The sequence below is a fragment of the Oncorhynchus tshawytscha genome, linkage group LG03 (genome assembly GCF_018296145.1).
Source record: "Oncorhynchus tshawytscha isolate Ot180627B linkage group LG03, Otsh_v2.0, whole genome shotgun sequence".
Taxonomy (NCBI): Eukaryota; Metazoa; Chordata; class Actinopteri; order Salmoniformes; family Salmonidae; genus Oncorhynchus; species Oncorhynchus tshawytscha.
In genome coordinates this window covers 63,117,088-63,136,281 of record NC_056431.1, presented here as the reverse complement: position 1 = coordinate 63,136,281, position 19,194 = coordinate 63,117,088, and the positions used below count along the sequence as shown (strand labels likewise).

Sequence of the window (19,194 nt, the reverse complement as noted above, 5' to 3'; positions counted from 1 at the left end):
TTTTATGAAATGACTGTGAGAAATACAGAGAAGTTAGATAGAAGGGCTTCAGATAATAAAACATTTAATATCATCTATTTCTATGGCTCAGACAAGGTGGCCAAGACAGGGCTCAAATCCCCGTTACCACTAGGCCAGACTCCTGCACTGAGGATTTACCCCAGTGTTTTACCCAAAAGGCTCAAACTTTTCTGTTTCCAACTGCCTGGGCTGGCACCCGTGTCTCACTGGGCTATGGCTTCGGCAGACCTGCTCAGACTTGGAGTGAAGGCAAGTGTACATTTCAGCTGGCATTTACATATCAATGGCTAACTGTGAATTTTACCACCTTCTCACAAAGCAACAGTCTTGAATGATGCAGAGGTTGTTGATTCTGCTCACCACAAGTCTTTGGTGTTAGACTCCTGATGGAACACAATAACACTGGAGCTAACATCAACATAAAACACTGGTGACACCCTGGTATGTGGGTAAGTTCAGGTGGCAGGTGGGGGACAGGGGAAGCAGATAGCTGCTTAGTGGCTATTCAGCAGCCTGATGGTCTAGGGGAAGAAGCTATTGGCCAGTCTGACAGTTTTGGGGGATGGGATCATCAATGGGGGATGGGGCTTTTGGATATGAAATTCACCTTGAAATCCAACTCTGAGCACACAGTAAATCACTCAGTAATAAAATGCTGAGTGGGTATGTGTGATGTCACTGAGTTCAATGGCTGTGATGTTTCAGAGAAACTCACTTCTGTGCTTCTCTCTCACATGACCACTTCCTCTGTTCTCCATCCTCCTCAGACTACCGAAATGTTCATGTCCCGCTCTCTCTGAGTGTTTCCTGGTTAGCTAGCTGTGACACTGATCTCAGACTCTGATGTTCCACTCCACTCTGTCCATTTCTCTCTCTGTCAGTCAGCTATGTCTAATATCGTCATGGAGACTCTCCTGTCCTGGGACCTGGTGTCTATGGTCATCATGTTGTTCCTTGTCTCTACAGGTAAGCTACAGTTGATGACCACAGTACAGTGTGTTTGAGTGTGTGTGTGTGTGTGTGTGTGTGTGTGTGTGTGTGTGTGTGTGTGTGTGTGTGTGTGTGTGTGTGTGTGTGTGTGTGTGTGTGTACCTGCCTGCCTACCTACCTGTCTGTCTGTCTGTGTTCGGTTTGCATTCTTATTTCTTTAAAGGATTTTAAAAATCTCACACTGTCCTTTAAAGTAAAGTACTTAAAACATTGTCTTTGTTGTTTTCTGTCCCATAGAGTCAGCAGGTGACTCAACAAAATATCAGAAAAATAAATCAGCTTCTTTGGGAGAAATTGTTACTTTGGTTTGCAATAACTCAGAGACGGATGCATCATACATCTGGAAGAAGGACACAGTTCTTATTTTCTCTCATAGTGACACACTGAATAAATCTGAAAGAAAATTCACCTCTGACAGGATGAGTGTTGATCCACCTACAAAGCTGACTATCTTTAATGTAGAGTTAAATGACACCGGGAGCTACAGCTGTCAAATAACAGATGTTCAAAGTGGTGTACGGACAATGGAGTGGAATTTGACCATCACTAATAACCTCACAGGTAATGGAAGTAATGTTCTGTTTATACTGTAACATGTGGAGAAGAAACTGTATTCTGTAATGCTAGATATAAATATCCAGAATTTTGACTTTAACAAAAATATCAATTATTGTGATAATTATTGCAAACCATCAATACTGAATGTTATAATGCTATTATTTGGTTATTATCTCCCAATTGTTTACTATATTGTTATAAAGCAGAGGGATATAACACTTGTTTTAGACTTGTCAACTCTCCTGAAAATCCCAATTGTTTCTGTCTTAACACAGATCATGCTGAACATAACCTACGGAGGTTATTGCTCTTCACAATTCCATCTGCTATTGGAGGAGTGGTTCTCTGCATTAACATCTGTTGTATGGTCTGGCTATGTAGGTGAGTAGCTCAAAGTAGTCTACCTAAGAGCTCAGTTCAATCACATCTGCATTGCCTAAAGCACTGTGGTCTCATTTTGTATCTATTGTTGAGTAGGAGTAAAATGTTCAATAAAATACGTAATTCAAGTTACTTTGTTTCTACAGGAAACGAAAACAGGAACAGACAAGTCATTGTGATAAGCGCAAAGAGGTCAGTAGCTTATTTCAGATGGGTTGGGTTAAATGAGGAAGACACATTTTGGTTGAATGCATTCAGTTGTGCAACTAACTGACTAGGTATCCCCTTCCCCTTTCCATTCAACACTTGATCATTACTAAACTAAGTGGCTGTGTGACTTGTGTTTGTCCCACCAGCCGGATGCCTTTTCCTGTTTTTCTTTTACGCACTAATCACTTTGAGGCCTCCTGCTTATGTTTATGTTGTCTTGAAAATGTGCACAATGTAAGGTTTTAGAAAACAGGAAATGTCTTCCTGAAGGAGGAGCGAACATGCCTTTTCTGAAAGGTCAGGCTATGAATACAGTTTTAATGAATCTTTTTGATATTGCCAAATTTGTGGCTGTGGTAACTAGTGGAAACCAAACTTAGGATCCGAATCACATTCTGCCCATGTGTTATTTTACACGGAATTTCAAGTTTCTCACTTTAATCTATCAAATCAAATGTATTTATAAAGCCCTTTTTACATCAGATGTCAGAAAGTGCTGTACAGAAACCCAGCCTAAAACCCCAAACAGCAAGCAATGCAGATGTAGAAGCACGGTGTCATGGAAAAACTCCCCATAAATGCAGGAACCTAGGAAGTAACCTAGAAAGGAACCAGGCTCCGAGGGGTGTCCAGTCCTTTTGTGGCTGTGCCGAGTGGAGATTACAAGAGAACAAGCCATTAAGGCCAGATAGTTCTTCAAGATGTTCAAACGTTCATGGATGACCAGCAGGGTCAAATAATAATTGCAGTAGTTGTAGAGCATGCAACAGGTCAGCACCTCAGGAGTAAATGTCAGTTGGCCGAGCATTCAGAGGTCGAAACAGCAGGTGTGGTAGAGAGAGAGAGAGAGGGAGAGAGAGAGCGTCGAAAACACCATGTCCAGGACAAGGTAGCACGTCCGGTGAACAGGTCAGTGTTCCATAGCAACAGGCAAAACAACAGAAACTGGATCAGTATCATGACCAGGTGGACTGGGGACAGCCAAGAGTCATCATGCCAGGTAGTCCTGAGGCATGGTCCTAGGGCTCAGGTCCTCCTGGAGGGGGGAGAGTTTGAGAGGAGAATGGGAGAGAACATATTTAAGTTCACACAGGACACCAGATAAGACTGGAGAATTTCACTTGATAGGACAAACTGACCCTAGCCCCCCGGCACATAGACTACTGCAGCATAGATACTGGAGGCGGAGACGGCGATGCCCCCGAACAGGGCGAAGCAGTCAGGATGTAACCCCACCCACTTTGCCAAAGCACAGCCCCACACCACTAGAGGGATATCAACAGACCAACAAGTTACTAACCAGAGACAAGGCTGAGTACAGCCTACAATGATTTGTTTACAAATTCTAGGGACAATAAGGAGGCCTGCGTCTTGTGACCATAGCATATGTGTAGGTATGTATGGCAGGACCAAATCGGAGAGATAGGTAGAGGCAAGTCCATGTCATGCTTTGTAAGTTAGAAGTAAAACCAGTGGTGTATGGGCTTTTTAGGTGAGCAGTGCCCAATTTGTCAAAAGCAGGGGGCGCAACATATTTTGCTTGTCCATTCCCAGCTCTCCTCTCCAGGGTGCTGTTGGAGAGATCCCTCTCTGCAGCGCTCCACCAACGTTCTGTCAAAAAAAATGATCCAATATAAATCATGTAGCAGCTATAGGATATGGTAGAAAGAGTATGTGGCCTTTTCTGGGCGGCAGATAGCCTAGTGGTTCGAGAGTTGGGCCAGTAACCAAAAGGTTGCTAGATTGAATCACCGAGCTGACATGGTAAACATCTGTCGTTCTGCCCCTGAACAGGCAGTTAACCCACTGTTCCTAGACCAGTTAACTCACTGTTCCTAGGCCGTCATTGTAAATTAGAATGAGTTCTTAACTGACTTGCCTAGTTAAATAAAGGTTAAATACATTTTACAAATGTATTAATTCTGTAGCCTACAGGCTGGAGATAAAATGTATGACAATGTAAATGACACCGACACTTTTGTCAAATTCAGGTTTCTCTAAACGGCACTCAGTCAACTAAAACATTTGCTGTCATGTTAACAAACAACATATCCTAAAAACAGGACATGTCAAACTAAAATGGACTATATTGAACCGACAATCACAACTGCTGTCTAGGAGTTTCACACCGTTGTCATGATCAGTGGTTTCAAGTTTGTATCCTTCAATTTTTTATCATAGCGAAAATGAAATTACTTATGCATTTCCTAGGCTCCTAACTCCTCATAAAGCTGGGTAGCTGATATTCAGAGTTTAAATAGGCAAATTGATTAGTCACAGAAATTAGGACTAATAAAGCCAATGAAATGGCCTGTTTTAGGCTACACCTCATTGAGCACGGACCAACGCCTTTTGGATGTCTTTTTTTGGTGCAGTTATTTTTTGGTCTGGCCTATGGTGCAGAACGGCAAGGACCGGCCCAGAAAGACACGGTTTCAATGGGGAAAGCTGAGCTAACTACAGTGACTGTGCTAGTGGCGGACTCCACAAAGCAGCAAGGCTGGCTAACAGCCTGCTGATTGGCCTGCACCATCATGTGGAGCTAGAGGAGTCAGAAGAGGCTACTCACCCTCTTCTGAACTGTCAACCAATTTTGATCATGATGATTTAGCCTATGAACAGCTGAAAGAACATTCCAAAAACATATACACTGAGTGTACAAAACATTAGGAACGCCTGCTCTTTCCATGACATAAACTGACCAGATTAATCCAGGTTAAATCCACTTCAATGTAGATGAAGGGGAGGAGACAGGTTAAAACTTCTTATGGCTAGGTGGCAGTATTGAGTAGCTTGGATGAATAAGGTGCCCAGAGTAAACTGCCTGCTACTCAGGCTCAGAAGCTAAGATATGCATATTGTCTCTCAACCAGCTTCATGAAGTAGTCACCTGGAATGCATTTCAATTAACAGGTGTGCCTTGTAAAAAGTTGATTTGTGGAATTTCTTTCTTTCTTAATGCGTTTGAGCCAATCCATTGTGTTGTGACAAGGTAGGCATGGTACACAGAGAGCCCTATTTGGTAAAAGACCAAGTCCATATTATGGCAAGAACAGCTCAAATAACCAAAGAGAAACATGAAGGTCAGTCAATCCGGGAAATTTAAAGAACTTTGAAAGTTTCTTCAAGTGCAGTCGCAAAAACCATCAAGCGCTATGATGAAACTGATGAGGACGGCCACAGGAAAGGAGTTACCTCTGTTGCAGAGGATACATTCGTTACACGGATACTCTACCATCGAGGAGAGCAAAAGTTATTTCACTGCAGAACACCGCATGTCCACTGAATTAGCGTTAGCCTAAGTGATTAAGTTACAGTATATCGAATTAGGATCTGGATGGAAAACACTCTGAAGTTTCTAAAACTGTTTGAATGATGTCTGTGAGTACAACATAACTCATATGGCAGGCAAAAACCTGAGAAGAAATCCAACCAGGAAGTGGGAAATCTGAGGTTTGTAGTTTTTCAACTCTTTGCCTATCCAAGACACAGTGGAAATTTGGTCCGATTGCACTTCCTAAGGCTTCCACTAGATGTCAACAGTCTTTAGAACCTTGTTTGAGGCTTCTACTGTAAAGTGGGGGAGAAAGGGAGCTTTTTGACAAAGAGGTCTGCCAGAGTGCCATGATCTCATTCAGGCGCGCTCCCGTGAGGTGTAGCTGCGTTCCATTGCATTTCTGAAGACAAAGGAATTCTCCGGTTGAAACATTATTGAAGATTTATGATAAAAACATCCTAAAGATTGATTCCATACATCGTTTGACATGTTTCTACGAACTGTAACGGAAATGTTTGACTTTTCGTCTGGCCTGTGTCACGCCCTGGTCAAAGTATTTTGTGTTTATCTTTATGTATTTGGTCAGGCCAGGGTGTGGCATGGGGTTTTTGTAATTGTGGTGTGTTTGTCTTGGGGTTTTGGTGGTGGTATTGGGATTGTAGCTTAGTGGGTTGTCTAGCAAAGTCTATGGCTGTCTGGAGTGGTTCTCAATCAGAGGCAGGTGCTTATCGTTGTCTCTGATTGGGAACCATATTTAGGCAGCCATATTCTTTGAGTTTGTCGTGTTTGGGTGATTGTCCTTAGTGTCCTATGTGTACTCTCGGTTAGTTTGCACTAGATAGGCTGTTTCGGTTTCGATTACGTTTATTGTTTTGTGTAGTGTTCGTGTTTCTTTATTTGATTAAACATGAATCTCAATCGACACGCTGCAGTTTGGTCCGACTCTCCTTCATCACCACTAGAAAACCGTTACAGAATCACCCACCACCAACGGACCAAGCGGCGTGTCAACAGGCAGGAGAAGCCGAAAAAGGAGATGCTAAATAAGGATTTCTGGACATGGGAGGAAATCCTCGACGGGAGAGGACCCTGGGCTAAACCAGGGGAGTGTAGCCACCCAAAGGTGCAACAGGAGAAGAGGCAACAGAGGCAGCAGCAGCAGGAGCAGCAGCAGCTACAGTGGGAGAGGTTGCACCACCTGGAGAAATGGACATGGGAGGAGGAATTGGACGGTAAAGGACCCTGGAATCAGCCTGGAGATTATTGTCGCCCCAAAGCCGAGCTGGAGGCAGCAAAAGCCCGAGAGTCAGCCCCAAAAATTTCTTGGGGGGGGCTTACAGGGAGTATGGCTATGCCAGGTAGGAGACCTGCGCAAACTCCCTGTGCTTACCGGGGGGCTGGAGAGACCGGGCAGGCACCGTGTTATGCTGTGGAGCGCACGGTGTCTCCAGTGCGGGTGCACAGCCCGGTTCGGTATATACCAGCTCTGCGTATCGGCCGGGCTAGATTGAGCGTCGAGCCAAATGCCATGAAGCCGGCTCTACGCATCTGGTCCCCAGTGCGTCTCCTTGGGCCGGCTTACATGGCACCAGCCTTGCGCTCGGTGTCTCCGGTTCGCCTGCATAGCCCAGTGCGGGCTATTCCACCTCGCCGCACTGGCAGGGCAACCGAGAGCATTCAACCAGGTAAGGTTGGGCAGGCTCGGTGCTCAAGAGCTACAGTGCGCCTGCACGGTCCGGTCTATCCAGTACCACCTCCACAACCCAGCCCTCCGGTAGCAGCTCCCCGCACCAGGCTTCCTGTGCGTGTCCTCGGGCCAGCACCACGCATCAGGCCTACAGTGCGCCTCGCCTCTCTAGCGCTGTTAGAGCTTTCCTCATCTCCAGCGCTGCCGGAGTCTCCCGCCTGTTCAGCGCAGCCAGAGCTGTCAGTCTGCATGAAGCAGCCAGAGCTGTCAGTCTGCATGAAGCAGCCAGTCTACATGGAGCAGCCAGAACTGTCAGTCTGCATGGAGCAGCCAGAGCTGTCAGTCTGCATAGAGCAGCCAGTCTGCATGGAGCTGCCAGTCTGCAAGGAGCTTCCAGTCTGCAAGGAGCTGCCAGTCTGCAAGGAGCTGTCAGTCTGCACGGAGCTGTCAGTCTGCACGGAGCTGTCAGTCTGCAAGGAGATGTCAGTCTGTAAGGAGCTGCCAGTCTGCAAGGAGCTGCCAGTCAGCACGGAGCCGCCAGAGCGGTCAGTCTGTAAGAAGCCGCCAGAGCTGTCAGCCTATATGGAGCAGCTAGTGCCGCCAGTCTGCCCATCGCCGCCAGTGCCCCCAGTCTGCCCAGCGTCGCCAGTCTGCCCAGCACCGCCAGTCTGCCCAGCATTGCCAGTCTGCCCAGCATCGCCAGTCGGCCCAGCACCGCCAGTCTGCCCAGCACCGCCAGTCTGCCCAGCGCCGCCAGTCTGCCCAGCATCGTCAGTCTGCCCAGCGCCGCCAGTCTGCCCAGCGTCGCCAGTCTGCCCAGCGTCGCCAGTCTGCCCAGCGCCGCCAGTCTGCCCAGCGCCGCCAGTCTGCCCAGCGCCGCCAGTCTGCCCAGCGCCGCCAGTCTGCCCAGCGCCGCCAGTCTGCCCAGCGCCGCCAGTCTGCCCAGCGCCGCCAGTCTGCCCAGCGCCGCCAGTCTGCCCAGCGCTGCCAGATCTGCCAGTCAACCAGACTCTTCCAGATCTGCCAGTCAACCAGACTCTTCCAGATCTGCCAGTCAGCCAGGATCTTCCAGATCTGCCAGTCAGCCAGGATCTGCCAGTCAGCCAGGATCTGCCAGTCAGCCAGGATCTGCTGAAACCACCAGCCGGCCAGGAGCTGGTAGATCTATCTACCTGCCTGAGCTTCCTCTCACTCCTGAGCTCCTGAGCTTCCTCTCACTCCTGAGCTTCCTCTCACTCCTGAGCTTCCTCTCACTCCCTGAGCTTCCTCTCACTCCCGAGCTTCCCCTCAGTCCCGAGCTGCCTCAGTCCCGAGCTGTCCTTCAGTCCCGATCTGCTCCTCAGTCCAGTGGGGTTCTGGGTGAGGACTACTAGGCCATGGTCGGCGGCGAGGGTGGACTATCCAGGGACGAAGGGAGAGGGGACTAAGACATTAAATGAGTGGGGTCCACGTCCCGCGCCGGAGCCACCATGGACAGACGCCCACCCGGACCCTCCCTATTGTTTTGAGGTGCGTTCGGGAGTCCGCACCTTAGGGGGGGGGGTTCTGTCACGCCCTGGTCAAAGTATTTTGTGTTTATCTTTATGTATTTGGTCAGGCCAGGGTGTGGCATGGGGTTTTTGTAATTGTGGTGTGTTTGTCTTGGGGTTTTGGTGGTGGTATTGGGATTGTAGCTTAGTGGGTTGTCTAGCAAAGTCTATGGCTGTCTGGAGTGGTTCTCAATCAGAGGCAGGTGCTTATCGTTGTCTCTGATTGGGAACCATATTTAGGCAGCCATATTCTTTGAGTTTGTCGTGGGTGATTGTCCTTAGTGTCCTATGTGTACTCTCGGTTAGTTTGCACTAGATAGGCTGTTTCGGTTTCGATTACGTTTATTGTTTTGTGTAGTGTTCGTGTTTCTTTATTTGATTAAACATGAATCTCAATCGACACGCTGCAGTTTGGTCCGACTCTCCTTCATCACCACTAGAAAACCGTTACAGCCTGCAAGTCGTGAAAATTGATTTGTGAAACGCGCAAACAAAAAGGAGGTATTTGGACATAAATTATGGACTTTATTGAACAAAACAATAATTTATTGTGGAACTGCGATTCCTGGGAGTGCAAAAAAAATATTGGCAGTTGAATGGCCTTACTGAAGAGCTCAGTGACTTTCAACGTGGCACCATCATAGGATGCCACCTTTCCAACAAGTCCGTTTATCACATTTCTGCCATGCTAGAGCTGCCCTGGTCAACTGTAAGTGCTATTATTGTTAAGAGGAAACCACGGTAAGAAAGATTACAATAAGAGTATTTGTTACCGTAAAATGCCTATAACGATGGCGTTCTATGACCCCCAACAAGCGTCCAGGGTCTCGTCTGAACAGCCTATCTGCCAACTTCTGTCTGTCTGTAGCAGTTTGGGCTACACATTAATATGACCCCTCTGTGGGAAGTTGAGACTCTCATGAACATGTTGGTTGTTTTTTTATTACGCACACAGGCCTCACAAGACTCGCCTGAAGGTCCCCTGGTACCCATAGCCACGGGACGTAGTTTGGGGTGGGGGTGATGCAATGTTTTTACCGACGGGGTGGGAGGGAGGAGGGGATGCAGATATTTTGTTTTTGCCCACTCTGAAGATGTTTATTGGTCCACTAAAACAGGACAAGTAAAGACTCAGTGCACTACTTTTGTGATGTTTTTTTTACTAAATGTATTTGAGTGTTTACCAGAATTTGTAACTTGAGTCTGCTAATTATCTTTACGACTTTGTGGAATATAGAAATACTTGCTCTGATATACTGTATGTTTTCCAGTTTCTTGAAGTACTTTGCAAAGGCAACTTGTTTCTATGTGAAAACTGAAACAATCTATTCATTCCTTTTCCCTTTTTAGTAGACGGTCTTATCCAGAGAGACTTACAATAGCGAGTGCATACATGTGCATACGTCTTCGTACTGGTACCCTGTGGGAATAAGCCCACAACAGTAGAATTGCAAGCGACATGCTCTACCAACTGAGCCACAACATAACATCATAACATAACATCATCATAAACCACTTGATGTCTTCATGGTGATGGAAAGTCTATAGGTGTCACGTTCTGACCTTTATTTCCTTTGTTTTATCTTTATTTAGTATGGTCAGGGCGTGACTTGGGGTGGGCAGTCTGTGTGTTTTTCTATGTTGGGGTTTTGAGTTCAGCCTAGTATGGTTCTCAATCAGAGGCAGGTGTCGTTAGTTGTCTCTGATTGAGAATCATACTTAGGTAGCCTGGGTTTCACTTTTGAGTTGTGGGTGTTTGTTTCCATGTGAGTGTTTGTTGCCACACGGTACTGTTTCGGTTTCGTTCGTTTCACGTTTATTGTTTTGTAGTGTTCAGTTTATGTCTTTAAATAAACATTATGGACACTTACCACGCTGCGCATTGGTCCTCCGATCCTTCTCGCTACTCCTCCTCAGAAGAGGAGGAAGAATGCCTTTACAATAGGTACAAACCTAGATGACCAACCTACTATACACAATGCTTAATTTAGGATTAAAGAAGTGCAAGAGCTGTCTTTGTCCAAGTCGGTCCATTAGACTTTGTTCACCAAAATACACAAATTACATTATGCAATAAAGACCTCTGATTATTCACTGTTAAGGGTTCATACACATTTTTCATGACTTCTACCACATTTTCATGACCATTATTATAGCCTACATGAAAAAGTAACCCCTCTTTGGGATCGGTGTACCGATAGCGTTCCACTTTGACAACATCCGGTGAAATTGCAGAGCATGAAATTCAAAATACAAAAATCGTAATATTGAAATACAAGTGTCTTATATCGTTTAAATGCTTAACTTCTTGTTAATCCAACCGCGTTGTCAGATTTCAATAAGGCTTTACTGTGAAAGCATACCATGTGATTATCTGGGGACAGCGCCCCACATCAAAATACTTTTTCAAACCAGACCAGGAGTCACAAATTCCCAAATGGCGATAAAATAAATCACTTACTTTTGAAGATCTTCGTCTGTTTGCAATACCAAGGGTCCCAGCTACACAATGAATGGTCGTTTTGTTCGATAAAGTCCTTCTTTAAATCCCAAAAGGTCAGTTTAGTAGGCGCCATCAATTTCAGTAATCCACTCGTTCAACATGTATACAAACAAATCCAAAAAGTTACCGGTAAAGTTCGTCCAAACAAGTCAAACGATGTTTCTAATTAATCCTCAGGTACTCTAATATCTAAATAAACTATAAAATTGAAGACAGAGAATAGTATTTTCAATAGGGAAGATAAATAACGAAGAGCGCGCACCTCATTCACACGCGCAACAAGACTAGTTTTCTAATGAGAGACACCTTGGAAAAACTACAACTACTTGCTCATTTAAAAAAAAAAATAAGCCTGAAACCCTTTCTAAAAACTTGACATCTAGTGGAAGCCATAGGAACTGTAATCTGGGTCCTATCTCTTTGTTTTTCCAATAGGCTATCATTGAAATGTGATGGATGGATTTTCCTCTTGTTTTCGCCTGCAATATCAGTTCTGTAATACTCACATACATTATTTTAACAGTTTTAGAAACTTCAGAGTGTTTTCTATCCAATGCTATATGTATATCCTAGTTTCTGGGCCTGAGTAACAGGCAGTTTACTTTGGGTACGTCATTCATACGAACATCCGAACACTCCGCCCGAGCCTTAAGATGCTTAAGAAGGCTGCAATGTCTGATCCCATGTAGGCCTACCATCTCCTGCCGTTGTGCCCTTGATCAAGGCACTTAACCCCCCACAAAGTAGAACTGCACTGTTAGTCACATATTGTCAACATGTGGTCAACCCACCACCTGGAGAGCTCCGGGGTGTGCAGACTTGGATTTTGATGCAGCCCTGAAACACCCAAGTTCAATCTGATGTTTAGGCTACCATGTGATTGGACCAGGGCCTGTACACTCAGTAGCTGTCCTGGAAGAGGGTTGCCACCCTTGATATAAAATATTGCAACATTATAACTAAATACTCTTGTCTTTATAAAATGATTCCCTCATTCAATGAATCAGGGATCAAATGGAGAAGGTACACTACTTCAAAGCAAGGTGTCTAACTGTTTAGGCTCAAATATTCATATTTCAGGGGAGATCTATGCACAGCAAGTTATTTGTCAGTTAAGATATTTATAGAATATATTTGTCGTCGCAATTGCTTGGCTACGGTTTAATAGAGGGGAATACCAGCTTTCCATCTGTACAGATTTATTTAGGCTATAGTGCCAGTGGAAAGGCGACAATTACATGTATGCTTAGTTGGCTTTAGTTAACTGGGGAGATAACTGGTACACATTGTTTTGAATTGGCTATATAGTTAGTATGTTGTTCTTCATTATTTTATACCTGCTGCTAAGATGTTGTGCTCTTTCTCCTTGGGCAACGGCCCATTCGAGCTGGCACACACACAACACACACAGACAGGTACTGAAGGGTCATTCCGATAATGGCTGATGTCGATTTTTAAGTCATTGATCATATTTAAAAGTGTGCCTCCATTAATTAAATTAGCAAAAATTTAAAAACTAATTTCAATGACTTTTCATGTCTTTACAAACCCTAATTTGACCTAATTTTACACAGCGCATCATACGCATTCAGCCTACTGTCACACACAAATTCACAGACTATCAGCAAATAAACTTGAAGAAAGCAGAATCAGGAAATGAATGCCCACTCTTCATTGTAATTCAATGCAGATCCCGCCTTCATTCCGCTTTGATCAATCTTTTTTTGCCTCAGTGTGTGAATCTAGGTCGGCAATAGGCTACTTTGTTAATAGAGAAGCTGGTACACAATTCCCCCAAAATTAGAAGTGCCTGTATGGCACTCTGGTCAGCTCCGGCCCAAGTCAAGCACTGACAATACAGTAATGTACATTTACATTAAGTGATTTGTAAGGATGGTAAATTAATACGGCACAAAGGGTGTCTGAATGGACAATCCAGTTCCGCACTCGACTGTCGAACTTAAAATCCAGCTCCAGAGACTCGGAGAGAAAGAAACTAGTTTGTTCCTGCATGGCACCACTCTTAGTGAGTATTGGCGCAACAAGAGCTTTCCAAGAGGACTGAGAATACAGTAGGAGCCTGCAATAGGGAAAAACTACAAAACTTTCGTTCAGCAATGGGGTGAAATACTCAACAAATGTTCTTCAGATGTAATTTTATTAATCGTTGAACATGTGTCGAAGGAAGTGAAAGAAGTTGAAGTTAAGATTAGCGAACATGAGGTTATAATGAAGGAGATTCTAGGCCCTAATTTTACAGCCATAGATGACACGATCAACCAGTCAATTGGGAAATAAAGAGACATTCTACAAGCAACAAAGATCAAGAAATATCAGTGAGATACAGAGGACTACCAGCTCAACCAGGTGTACGCATGGAAAGGCTCAAGGACAGGAGCACGGAGAGGCCGACGTAGGGACGCACCACTGATCGGGTGACGCAGAAACGCAGCTTCGGGAGGACATGGAAACTTGGACACAGAGGCATCCACTGAGAGCGAAATCCCTACAGACAGTGACTCCAGCTACCATGGCACACAGTCGTTTTCTTTTAGCCCGGAAGCAAAACAAGGCTCCACGAAAGAAAATAAACGATGTAGGAGAGGCAATCGGTTGAAGAGGAGATCAGGAACACAGGTCGTGGACATGGAGCTACAGCAGGACCTCTCCAAAAAAGACCTTACTGATGCTCAAGTTTCAGTCTTATCTAAGGGCCTCTCTTTTGTACCTACATGTACAAATAAACAATTCGATAGGAAAGTAGATCTGTTTAAATTCTTTCACATGATAAATTTAAGCATGTGTTTTTGCAAAACACTGTTTCGGGCCTAGAAACACATCAAAGAACTGGTACCCATTTTCAGCCCAAACGCAAATTCTGTCCCAGGGTTAACAACTCCTCGATTGATACCTATTGTAGGTTAGTCGAACAAGAAGCCATGTCAGCATATACGAGACAAACAAACCACATTTAGAAGAACCTCACTAGAACAGAAGAACAGGCACTTAATGAATTAATGAAATATTAATCTTTGGTTATTAAGCATGCAGATAAGAGGGTGCTGTGGTTGTTTTAGACTATGAAAAATATAAAGAAGAAATGCAGAGGCAACTCAGCAATGAACTTTTCTATAAAAACGGAGTGTTGATCCCACACAGGTGTTCCAAAGGGAAATATGCTCTAATCTGGAGCCCTATTAAACAACCTGATCTCAAAACCTGAATATGAATATCCTTGCTGCAAATGTGCCATACGTCCATGCCTGTACATTTTGTCGAAATTACACAAACCTAAAACACAACAAGGCAATTATCCAGGCAGACCAGTGGTTGCAGGAATAGGCTCAATGCTAGAGCCATTGTCAAACTTTGTAGACTATTTTATTAAAACTCATGTGCAAGCATTGCCATCATATGTAAAACACTCTATAGACTTCATAAACAAGATCTCACCAATAACTGGTTTAACAGAGGACTGTATTTTTGTCACATTAGATGTCGAGAGTCTATATACCAGCATTCCCCATGTGGGAGGGCTGGCAGCCCTAGCTCACTATTTGGGAGACAGAGATACGGATATCCACCAACAAACTTTATTCTAGAGCTGAATATGTTTTGACGTAGAACTATTTCAGGTTTGATGATGAATACTACCTACAAACGAATGGAACATCGATGCGCTCCACATTCTTTCCGAGCTATGCTAACCACAATGCGGGTCTTTTTGAAGAACGTTTTGTTAATAATTCAAACGAAAATCAATTTTTGAATAATGTCCTGAAGTGGTATCAATATATTGACGACATTTTTTGCATATGGGAAGGAACGGAACAAGAGCTGTCAGATTTTATGGCACTACTCAATGACATTGACCCCAATCTCAAATTCACTGTTGAATGTGACACACAACGTGTTCATTACCTTGATGTGTGGATTGAGAAATCAAATGGAACCCTGTTTACGACTCTGTATAGAAAAGAAACAGAGAGAAATACTCTATTACAGGGGACAGCTTCCATCCTGAGCCATTAAAAAGAGGACTTCTAAGAATCCCGTTTTTCAGACTGCACGGTATATGCCTCTCCACAGAGGATTATCTAGAAAAAGCAGCGAAGATGCACATTAGGTTTCTAAGGAGAGGCTATTCGCCACAATGCGTGGCTGAAGATCTTAATTTGACATTGGGAAAAACACGAGATGAACTGCTACAAAAAAGACCCGCTAAAGCTAAAAAAAAGTGGGAGATGTGGTTAAGAAACACTGGCTTTGCCGGCTGAATTTAAAAGTCCACCACTGACTGTGGATAGGAGAGCTCGCAATTTACGAGAGAAATTGGTTCATGCCAACTGCCAACAACAAAAGAAAATCAGCCAGGCTCTTTTACGCCCTCTTCCAAATGGCAGCTATAAATGCAGAGGATGTGCACAGTCCAACAACATGATGAAGTGTGAATATTTCTGCCACCCAAACACAGGAAAACGGTTCCGAATAAATGACATTATTACGTGTTCCACCACCCATGTAATTTACATTATTAAATGTCCATGTGGGCTCTGCTATGCCGGTAAAACCACCCGCTCTCTCAAACAGAGAATTAGTGAACATAAAACTTCAATCAGGAGAAACGACAGGGATTATCCAGTCGCAGTACATTTTAATGACCTAAAACATGACCTTTCTGCCTTTTAGATTTTGTGGCATAGAGAAAGTTAAGATATCAGACAGGGGATGTGATATAAATAATACTCTGAGTAAAAGAGAATGTTTTTGGATTTTCACCCTCCAGACATTATTTCCAAAAGGATTTAATGATGAAATGCCAATGTCTGTTATGTTCTGAATTTGAACATGAATGCATGGAACGGATGTTGGTGGGGCTAGGTCTACGTAAGGGTGCAATTATTTTTTTGAAATCACAAAAGCTCCGACAAAGGCCGTGAGGCCGATACGTAAGCTTATTAAAGATCAGTGATACTATCAAGAGCAGTGTGCGGTTTCCTTTGTCCTTCACCACATTTTGTTACGTAAAACAAGCTTATTCTAAAATTGAATAAAGTGCTTTTTTCCCCTCATCAATCTACACACAATACCCCATAATGACAAAGCAAAAATAGCTGTTTAGAAATTTTTGCAAATGTATTTAAAAAGCTGAAATATCACATTTACAAGTATTCAGACGCTTTACTCAGTATTTTGTTGAAGCACTTTTGGAAGTGGTTACGGTCTCGAATCTTCTTGGTTATGACCCTACAAATTTGGCACACCTGTTTTTGGGGAGATTCTCCTATTCTTCTCTGCAGATCCTCTCAAGCTCTGACAGGTTGGATAGGGAGTGCCACTGCACAGCTATTTTCAGATCTTTCCAGAGATGTTCGATCGGGTTCAAGTCCGAGCTCTGGCTGGGCCACTCATGGACATTCAGAGACTTGTCCAGAAGCCACTCTTGCGTTGTCTTGACTGTGTGCTTAGGGTCATTGTCCTGTTGGAAGGTGAACCTTTGACCCACTCTGAGGTCCTGAGCGCTCTGGAGCAGGTTTTCATCAAGGATTTTGCTCCGTTCATCCTTCCTTCGATCCCGACACTAGTCTCCCAGTCCCTGCCGCTGAAAAACATCCCCACAGCATGATGCTGCCACCAACATGCTTCACCATAGAGATGACATTTGGCATTCAGGTCAAAGAGTTCAATCTTGGTTTCATCGTACCAGAGAATCTTGTTCCTCATGGTCTGAGTCCATTAGGTGCCTTTTTGGCAAACTCCAAATGGGCAGTCATGTGCCTTTTACTGAGGAGTGGCTTCCGGCTGGCCACTCTACCATGAAGGCCTTATTGGTGGAGTGCTGTAGAGATGGTTGTCTTCTGGAAGGTTCTCCCATCTCTACAGAGGAACTCTGGAGCTCTGTTAGAGTGACCATCGGGTTCTTGGTCATCTCCCTGACCAATGGCCTTCTCCCTCGATTTCTCAGTTTGGCTGAGCGGCCAGCTCTAGGAAGAGTCTTGGTGGTTCAAAACTTCATTCATTCAAGAATGAGGGAGGCCAATGTGTTCTTGAGGACCTGCAATGCTGCAGAAATGCTTTTGTACCCTTCCCCAGATCTGTGCCTTGACACAAACCCGTCTCAGGACAATTCTTTCGACCTCAAGGCTTGGTTTTTGCTCTGAAATGCACTGTCAACTGTGGGACCTTATATAGACAGGTGTGTGCCTCTCCAAATCATGTCCAATCAGTTGAATTGACCACAGGTGGACTCAAATCAAGTTGTAGAAACATCTGAAGAATGATCAATTGGAACAGGATGCACCTGAGCTTACTTTCAAATCTCATAGAAAAGGGTCTGAATACCTGTGTAAAAGCTGTTTTCGCTTTGTCATTATGAAGTATTGTGTGGAGATTGATGAGAAAAACATTGAATTGAATCAATTTTAGAATAAGGAAGGCTGCGACGTAACAAAATGTGGAAAAAGTCAAAGGGTCTGAATACTTTCTGAATGCACTGTACAGGACAGACACTGTGGCTGGATTTACAACAAGTGTATCTTTACAATGGTGTAATATACTTGTATGCTTGAGGAATTTTCATTATGAGATTGTTGTTTTGAATTTGGCGCCCTGCACTTTCACTGGCTGTTGGCGAGGGACGCTTACCATCCCACATATCCCAGAGAGGTTAATCAGTACTGTCTCCACTCTCATCTCTACTCTCCTTTTGTCTCACATCTTTTTTGCTCCCTGATGTCTCTCCTGTTTTCACCTCTTCTCTCATTTTTATTTATTTATTATTATTTTTTTTTAACTAGGCAAGTCAGTTAAGAACAAATTCTTATTTAAAATGATGGCCTGGGAACAGTGGGTTAACTGCCTTGTTCAGGGGCAGAACGACAGATTTTTACCTTGTCAGCTCTGGGATTCGATCTAGCAACCTTTCGGTTACCAGCCCAACGCTCTAACCACTAAGCTACTTGCTGCCCTCATTGATCTCTTCTCTCTCCACTCCTCTCTTCTCTCCCCTACAGGAGAGCAATGCCCAGTCTGATGGCCACATTGCCAGAAGAGAACAACACCAGTGGAGTCAGTACTTCGAAAGACTCAACTCAGTCTATGGACTGTAGTAATCACACAACAGTTACTTAACAGGCCAAAAAAGAGTCAAGTATCATAGACGGGTTAGCTGACAAGGTCACGACAACAAAGCGCATGCTTCAATGAGGAAGAAGTCCATGTGTAGTTGTGGTTCTGGATGACCAGATAACTAGCAACATTGACAAGAAGCTGCTATGTGGGAATCTTAGGTGGTTCGTTTCAGCTTGTTGTGTCTAGTTAGTGATACTGTGATGGAACATTTTCTGTTTGTGTTTTTCTAATAACCAATTTCTGTGCTCATGCAAGTGACTGATTGAACATGCAGAGGAGGAATCCTCACTATCAGTATGCAATTTGGCAGTACACCCAGAACCGTGTTTTGAGAACTAAAGGGATATCTTAGTTTCAAGGTCTCAGCTTGGAGAGAGGAAGCCTCTTAAGGTATTGGTCAGTCACATGCATGAACCAAACGTTAATGATGAATTAATTATGAATAATAAATAAGCTAAATCATGCAAATATAACTTGTCTGTGTGAGCAGTATATAAGAGAACTAACGGGACTAGTCCAGTGAAGCTCACTTCAGACCGACACTTTATGCATCTAAGTTTGACTGGGACGTCTTCAGCGTGCTGTAAATAAACAATGCTTCATTTAAGATTGACTTCAAGTGTCCCTGTGTAGAATTTCCATGACAATGCCATATCTTGTTTTGAAGTGTCTTGTCTGATGCCACATCTAGCTAATATGGCAAAAATGTGCTAGCTAGCTAAACAACAACTGTAACAGCGTATTTGAGAGACAACAAGTGCTCAATGTGCAAATGTATTTAAGTCCAATGGTAACACTTTACTTGACACCCAGCGGCATACCACGTTATGACACCCTCATAACCATATCATAATATGTCATAACAACTGACATAACGTGTCATATCCTGTCATTATATGGTCATAAC

The 19,194-nt window shown here is 44.0% G+C and overlaps 1 protein-coding gene across 1 annotated transcript; it reads left to right on the top strand.

Annotated features, from left to right (window-relative positions):
• The first annotated feature begins 724 nt into the window (after window positions 1–724).
• Window positions 725–18,900, top strand: LOC112262765. The gene is made up of 5 exons (XM_042319811.1): window positions 725–987; window positions 1,249–1,572; window positions 1,845–1,950; window positions 2,097–2,142; window positions 18,170–18,900. Exons 1-5 carry the CDS (start codon window positions 909–911, stop codon window positions 18,263–18,265), a joined length of 651 nt encoding a protein of 216 aa, XP_042175745.1. The 5' UTR covers window positions 725–908; the 3' UTR covers window positions 18,266–18,900.
• Window positions 18,901–19,194: the final 294 nt, after the last annotated feature.

What these genes read in the sequence shown, in the direction of transcription:
- LOC112262765 (XM_042319811.1), top strand. Translation starts at nt 909, where the DNA reads ATGTCTAATATCGTCATGGAGACTCTCCTGTCCTGGGACCTGGTGTCT. An exon ending in CATCACTAATAACCTCACAG is followed by an intron (nt 1,573 to 1,844) that starts GTAATGGAAGTA and finishes GTCTTAACACAG; the next exon opens with ATCATGCTGAACATAACCTA. An exon ending in ATTGTGATAAGCGCAAAGAG is followed by an intron (nt 2,143 to 18,169) that starts GTCAGTAGCTTA and finishes TCTCCCCTACAG; the next exon opens with GAGAGCAATGCCCAGTCTGA.